General features: G+C 38.9%; 1 protein-coding gene across 14 annotated transcripts in view; it reads right to left on the bottom strand.

Annotated features, from left to right (window-relative positions):
• Positions 1-3378: 3378 nt before the first annotated feature.
• LOC109890932 (forkhead box protein P1-B-like) overlaps positions 3379-8321 on the bottom strand; it is a 208078-nt gene continuing 203135 nt past the window's right edge. For all 14 annotated transcript variants that reach the window (XM_031824902.1, XM_031824900.1, XM_031824899.1 and 11 more), the window contains one exon: positions 3379-8167. Coding sequence is in view for 13 of the 14 variants with exons in the window: in XM_031824900.1 (XP_031680760.1) it covers positions 8029-8167 (139 nt within the window). In the remaining variant the exon portion in view is untranslated. The remainder of the gene's footprint in view (positions 8168-8321) is intronic.

Genomic DNA, 8321 nt, shown 5'->3' with positions numbered 1-8321 from the left:
TATCTGATTCGATGTCGCTTTTTGGCTGTTCAGAATGCTGGAAAAAGAAAAGATTTGAATCTGATTTGCAAAAATCTTGGCTGTAGACTACAATAACTAAAATGTGAGAATACGACAATGATGACCAGATATGTCTATGTATTGTAGGGTTTCATCCAATATATATATATTTTTTAACCCCATCATATTCATACAAGGATTGTTCATATTGTCATACAATATACGATACCAGTCAAACGTTTGGACACACCTACTCATTCAAGGGTTTTTATTTATTTGTAGTGAAGACATCAAAACTATGAAAGAACACATATGGATTCATGTAGTAAGCAAAAAAAAAGTGTTAAAAAATGTATGAAGCTGGTTGTGAGAATGCCAAGAGCTTGCAAAGCTGTCATCGAGGCAAAGGGTGGCTACTTAAAAGAATCTCAAATTTAAAATACATTTTGATTTGTTTAACACTTTTACTACATGATTCCATATGTGTTATTTCATAGTTTTGATGTGTTCACTATTATTCTACAATGTAGAAAACAGTACAAATAAAGAAAAACCCTCGAATGACTAGGCGTGTCCAAACTTTTGACTGGTACAGTAAATAATTGCTTAATTTGTCTTGCTGATTGATGAATGGAGCCTACTGTTCTATAAGGAGCGCTGGAGCCTACAGTATCACAACACAGCAAAGCCCATAATCTGATTCATTATTTTGAAAAAGTGAAATGAATGATTAGTGGTTTGATTTAATATGGTGTTTTCTCACCACAGCAGATGCATGTTGATGGATGAGCACCACAACATTGTTGGGCTAAAAAGATTTTCTCTCACTCAGTCAGGCTGTTTTTCAACAGCCTGCCACTCAACCTTTGATGTAATCAATGTAAGACTCCTGTAATTTGATGCAGATGCACACTAAATTATTGATTTCTATTCATGCTTACTATACACTGAGTGTACAAAACATTAGGAACCACCTTCCTAATATAGTTTCACTCCCTTTTGCCCTCAAAACAGCCTCAATTCGTCGGGGCATGGACACTACAAGGTGTCGAAAGCTTTACACATGGATCCTGGCCCCATGTTGACTCCAATGCTTCCAACAGTTGTGTCAAGTTGGCTGGATGTCCTTTGGGTGGTGAACCAGTCTTGATAAACACGGGAAACTGTTGAGTGTGAAAAACCCAGCAGCGTTGCAGTTCTTGACACACACAAACTGATGTGCCCGGCAACATACCCCGTTCAAAGCCACTTATAAATCTTTTGTCACGCTCTGAATGGCGCACATACACAATCCATGTCTCAATTGTCCTTCTTAAAAGTCCTTCTTTAACCTGTCTCCTCCCCTTCATCTACACTGACTGAAGTGGGTTTAACAGGTGACATCAATAATGGATCATAGCTTTCACCTGGATTCACCTGGTCAGTTTGTCATGGAAAGATGTTTTGTACACTACGTACACACTACCATTCAAAAGTTTGGGGTCACTTAGAAATGTCCTTGTTTTTGAAAGAAAAGCGCATTTTGTTTGTCCATTAAAATAACACATTTATCAGAAATACAGTGTAGACATTGTTAATGTTGTAAATGACTATTGTAGCTGGAAACTGCTGATTTTTAATGGAATATCTACATAGGCGTACAGAGGCCCGTTATCAGCAACCATCACTCCTGTGTTACAATGGCACCTTGTGTTAGCTAATCCATATGTATCATTTTAAAAGGTTAATTGATTATTAGAAAACTATTTAGCAATTATGTTAGCACAGCTGAAAACTGTTGTTCTGATTAAAGAAGCAATAACTGGCCTTCTTAAAACTAGTTGAGTATCTGGAGCATCAGCAATGGTGGGTTCGATTACAGGCTCAACATGACCAGAAACAAATAACTTTCTTCTGAAACGCGTCAATCTATTCTTGTTCTGAGAAATGAAGGCTATTCCATGCGAGAAATTGCCAAGCAACTGAAGATCTGGTCCAACACTGTGTACTACTCCCTTCACAGAACAGCGCAAACTGGCTCTAACCAAAATAGAAAGAGGAGTGGGAGGCCCCGGTGCACAACTATGCAAGAGGACAAGTACATTCGAGTGTCTAGTTGGAGAAACAGATGCCTCACGGGTCCTCAACTGGCAGCTTCTTTAAATAGTGCCCGCAAAACACCAGTCTCAACGCCAACAGTGAAGAGGCGACGCCGGGATGCTGGCCCCATTGAAAACCTGTGGTTTGAATTGAAGAGGTCATTCCATAAGCGCAGACAAAGGATATCAGATCTGGAAAGATTATGTATGGAGGAATGACCTAAGATCCCTCCCAATGAGTTCTCCAATCTCAAAAAAACATTTTAGAAAAAGGCTCAGTGTTGTAATCCTCACAAAGGGATGGTGCTGAAGTATTGAAAACAGGGGATCCAATCATTTTGACACCTATCTTTTTGAGATTGTTAAACAAAATCTATTTCTCTGAGAAATTGTATTAGTATAAAATATAATTTTTCCATTTTGAGCATACAATATAGCAGTATTTTGATTATTTATCAAGAGATCCAATCATTCTCCAGCCAACTGTACTGTTTATTACTGGAGATACAACATGGAAATTCAGGACCCCAAATGCTAGATAATATATTGCCAGCAAAAAGATTGGTCATGATTTTATATTGTTTCTATTAAATCTCATCTTTCAATGGCTTTAATTAATAATATACTTGTGACATTTATGTATAGGAGCAATAAGCTAAGCGAGAAACAATTTATGTCACCTAAAGCTTTTTAACGAATCAATGCAGCTATTTGTAATTGCTTGTTTCACAAGATTAAAAGTGCTTAGACTTGATCTCTGTCTCCTGTTTTGTGGCCAACATGACCTGTGCTTCCGTCATAAAAAAGCAAGTCTTGGTCATCAGCGTTAATTCCCGTCAAGAAATCCATATCGCTAATATTTCTGGAATTTTAATGCAGTTACAATTTATAGCTTATCAAATGCTGTTACCTAAATTGATGTTAGAACAGTTTAACTGTCTATTTTTAATTACAAGATAATTTAATGTTGAGGCTGATATGATAGTGGTGGTCCTTATCACAGACTCAGAAGTCTTGCAGAAGGTGACAAACAGGCCTGTATCTGTGACAATCTAACCTATACAACAACAACAAAAAAATCTAAAAATTATAATATTGTAAACTGTAGATGCAATCACTTTGAGGAGAATTCTGTAGTATAAAGTACCCAGGCAAAATAACATGAAGAAATAAATTATCAAGTGGCCTTTTTCGTTTGCTGCGTTGGTACACATGGACAAGGCAACTATGATTTCAGTATTTTTTGTATGCAGATCCCTACCATTTCAACCAAGTAAGAAATGACTTCAGGAAACAAACGTGAACAACCAGCATTTTATTGCATTTTTAGAATGCTTACGTCAGTTATCGAGACTGACTGTACAACAGAATATTCTGCATCAGACAGACCAGGAATGATGAGGAGATTACAGACTGATGATGGAGGTGATGAGCAGAATATTCTGCATCAGACAGACCAGGAATGATGAGGAGATTACAGACTGATGATGGAGGTGATGAGCAGAATATTCTGCATCAGACAGACCAGGAATGATGAGGAGATTACAGACTGATGATGGAGGTGATGAGCAGAATATTCTGCATCAGACAGACCAGGAATGATGAGGAGATTACAGACTGATGATGGAGGTGATGAGCAGAATATTTAGTTAATAAAACAGAAAACTACAGACTACAGCTTCAACAGAAAACTACAGACTACAGCTTCAACAGAAAACTACAGACTACAGCTTCAACAGAAAACTACAGACTACAGCTTCAACAGAAAACTAACCTAACTGCTGAAACATTAAAGCACCGTGACAGCTGCTCTGCGGTACCCTCTTCCCTCCCTCCCTCCCTCCGCCAGAAGCACCGGTTGAGAGGATGATGGTACAACACAGTGGTGAACGACAGTGGGGTGGATCATGATTGATGGAACCGTGGCAAATTAGCATGGCCACAAGTGTCTTGAGGGGGAATCTGATGCCGCCTACACAGAGCACAGCAAGGTCAAAAGGTTACTCGACTTGGGTTGATATTTCTTGTTCAAAATTCAACATACAGTATATCAAGGACGAGTACAGTCCGACTCACATCAAACGTTTAACCTTTGTGGTCCACCTAAGACTGCTACCTGATGTGCTTGGCTTTACTTATCATGAAAAAATAACAGTTGAGATAAAAATATAACAAAAAAATTGTATGTATTTCACCTAATGATGATGGGCTGATGATGATGACATCACTGATGATGTATGTATGAATTAATCAATTCCTCTGGAATAAAAACAAAGCATTTAACAAATACTCTACATCTTGGCACTGCATATTTTTCTTATTTTTCCTATTAGTTTCATATAAAATATCATTAGATTGATACACCCTTATACTATTACTGACCACTTAACTATTATTTCTCCTCTCTGTGACCCTGGAATTAGTCATGCAAGATACCTCAGTCTTGTAGAGGAAATATACCTGTCTGCCCTTTCGCCGAGCAGTAATGTTTAACATATAGCCACAGAAGGCAGTGGTTGGACCATCAAAAGGAGGTATCAAAAACAGCTTAACACAAGAACAAAATCTGTACAAAATCCTTAGGTCAATGATAACAGAGAAAAAGTCTGTTTTCTATTTTACAGTTTAAAATCCAAAATCTGTGATAATCCCCCACCCTGCCCCGCCCATCTCGCACAGATGTCTGCATGTATGACGTTTTAAAGCAAGGATTACTAAGTAAAATACATTTGCAGTACAGTTTGCTATTCCAATACATACAGCAATTTTTCAAAGCTTTTTTTTTTATAGCTAACACAAAGCAGTTGTGATAAAGCAAAAAGAATAACACACATGTCATTTTTTGATCTTTGAAAGAAACAAGCAAAGAAAAGGACAAGAAAAAGACACAAGGCGCTATACTAACAACCTACTGTTGTAAAGCCCACGACCAAGCGACTGACAATAGACTGTGAAAAGGGGATCAAATAAAGTTAGGTGATTTCTTCATGAAAAAAGGCCTGAGGTTTGGATTGATTTTGCAAAAAGGATGCGAGACCCTCAAGATAAACAAGCTCAAATGTTGTATTCTTATCTTTCTTTTTTTTTTGCCTTTAAAAAAATATTTTTTCACTCACTACAGTTTTAGACTACACATGCAAGACATACAACTAAATGCAACTGAGTGAAACACATTTTTTCTCTCTTAATTTAATCATTCCCTATAGGTTTGAACTGAGGTCTGTGTACTAACAATTTTTCTCATGCTGTTATCTTTAGTAATGTCAAGCTACACATGCTGAGAATGCTCTAATCTACCAGCTTTCCCCCCTTTAGAATACCAAGCAAATCAGCAGAAGACTGGCTTTGGATGAGATCGAGTTGTTCTCACGATCCCAGTCCGGCTGTTACTGACCCATCCCACAGCTGACTGCTATTGGATATTAAATACATTTTCTGAAAACCACAGATTGCCCTTTTCATTAGCAATAGGAAACGCATGATGAAATGTTCAAATAACTGCCATAAAGTACCTTGTACCCAGCTTATTAGTTGACAGGAGTGTTTTTTAATATAAAAAGTAATACGTTGACAGAAACTAAACACAATCATAAAGCCGTGCCAATGTTAACAGAGAACAGTAGAATCCCGTCAAGATAGCAGGACTCACTAAAGAGTGGCATACAATCGTTGGAAAGGGTACAAATTCATAAAGAATAAAAAAACAACCAAAATATTTAATCATTGTGTGGTCCAGTTGAAGTAAAGAATCCTTTTTCACATTGTTCTCTGCAAAGCTCTCCTGTCTACTGGTAAATCAGCATCGTTATTATCATCATCTCCTTTTATCCACCCCCTTATGTTGCACAGTAATCTGCTGCTGATAGATGGACAGAGTGATCCCTTTCCCTCTCCCCTAATTTGGTCATAATGTTTGTCTGACTCTGCATCTCCCTTGAGGTTTTGGTCACTGCAAAGTCCTGCAGCTACTGTACTCGTCATGACAACCCTTTGGCTTTAAAGGTGATGACAGTCCGACTGCTTGAGGAGCACCCTCTCTAATCAATGAGCCATTGGCTTGACAAAGCTGAGACTATACTCCAGCAATAGATCCTGTCACATCCAATGGGAGAGAATGGAGGATATTTGGCCTTATCTGCTATTGCATGAAACAGAGAACATCGTTTTTACTTTGTAGTTTATCTTTGGTAGTCACAGAACAAGATATCCGACACATCAACAACTAAATACAAAAGTAAAACTAAAAACGGAACTAATAATAATAAATAAAAATGCAAAGTGGTTGCAGTCTTTAAAAAGTCAGTCTTTGACCGAGCATATTCCGTTTCATATCAATATACCAAACCTAGGATCAAGCCTATTTGTGTTCAGCCTCACAGCGCCACAGTCCCTGCATCAATCCCATTCACTCTATCGCAGGGCCTACACCACTACTCTGACTTGGTCATTGGGTTCTGCTGATGTTGACTACCGACTGTACCAGATAATCAGTTCGCTTGTGGAAGGGTGGGCGTCTGGGGCCGTAACATGGCTGACAAATACCAGAATGAAGCAATGATCAGGTCTTATTGCCCGTTTTGGGATTATCCTCGAAATTAAGGACATTAATATTTAATCTGATGTGTGTAATTATTAATAAATCACTCAGAACTGAGAGAGCCAACTGGTCATGCATATGGTAAAAAACATGACAACTATAGGGAATGCACTTTGATATCGTCAAGCCTGGCCAAACAATCCCTCCATGAGTGAAATGACAGTGGGGAAAACTAGACACGTTTGACCTACGATGACAGTAGTCTTCAGGAATCACAACTATCTGGTCTAAAATATAATCTTTGTCCTGCACACCTGGCATTTCATTTTCTTTCTAAAACTGGTAGCTTGCGAATGATCAGAAATGTGGATGCAGCTAACATGCACTGCCGTGAAGGGCTGTTCTCAGACATCATTTCATGAGGATAAATCATAACCTGCATGATTTCTCTGTCATTCATTCCCATCTTAAATTAAACTTCATTGATGCGTGGAGAGAGCCTTCATTACGAGTAGTGCATTGCAGACGGACTTCATGAGCTTGGGGGGGATGGGGGGGGGGGCTACATGTCAGGGAGGTGGCATTCTGAAGCATGTGGAATAAATGACAGAAAAATACTAATTGGTATTTTGACATTCTGCTTCATGTAAAAAAAGAAACACGGAGACAACATGAAAGGAAATCATATAAGCATTCATCAAGTGCTGACCATACAGAATCTCCACAGCACGGGCATGAGGTCTGATCAGTTAAAGAAATCAAAAGCGATAAAGAGCAATGTACAATGAAAAAGACATACATTTAGATTTTAAACCCCTCACCCTCAAAACACACCAAAAAACATCCCTCCCACCCTAGATGGAAGCAAACCAATGAAGTTTTGAAGGCAGTGACAATGAACAAAATATACACACACACACACACAGTGTAAATTAAATGTCAGTCAATATCTCTTAAGTTTATGGGCATATGTGTGTGTGTGTGTGTGAGAGAGAGAGAGAGAAAAATACAGAGAACCCCTCAGCAGTCCGTGCTCAGTGTGGTTGAGTGGGCTGCATGCAGTCCATACTGGCTGCACAGTGCAGGTCCAAGTCCATCCTGGATTTGAAATCACCACACTAACCAAGAAGTCCCCAGTACCAAACATGTCCATCCAACGCATGTTGAGTAGAAATGTCTTTTTTTTTCCGTTCACTTAAAACAAAAAGTAGATATAAATCAAAAATACTCCCAAGTGAGACGTATTCTCGTTCTTGTGTTTTTCACTATGTATTTAATGGCACTAAAAGTCAATTGGAAACATTTGATAGCTGTCATCAGAGGGCTGAGACTGCAGTCTTGTATCTGTGTTATCTGTGACGTCGTGGCATCTCACAGATGACTAAGGTTAGTTCTGCCTCTGGGGGCCTGGCCTTACAGCATGTCATCGTGGCCCTGGTCGTCATCGTAATCTCTGTGGTGACCGAAATCTGGACTGTGGTTGGCCGTCATCACAAGGGAGAGGGGGCCTTCGTGGTCCTCCGGGTCCAGCGGTTCCTCTTTAATGTGATGCCTGCGTGGAAACAGAACACAAACAGACAGGGGATGGTCCAGTTAGTTCATCTTTAGCTGGTTAAACCCTTGTTGAACCATTCATTCTCTCTCAAAAACAGAATCACAGACATGTATTGATTCAGAAATTAGAAACAAAAACAAATGAATGGCTC

This window comes from Oncorhynchus kisutch, linkage group LG5 (assembly GCF_002021735.2).
Source record: "Oncorhynchus kisutch isolate 150728-3 linkage group LG5, Okis_V2, whole genome shotgun sequence".
Classification (NCBI taxonomy): domain Eukaryota; kingdom Metazoa; phylum Chordata; class Actinopteri; order Salmoniformes; family Salmonidae; genus Oncorhynchus; species Oncorhynchus kisutch.
Note: the sequence above shows the minus strand (reverse complement) of the source record. Positions and strands in the feature narration are given on the sequence as shown.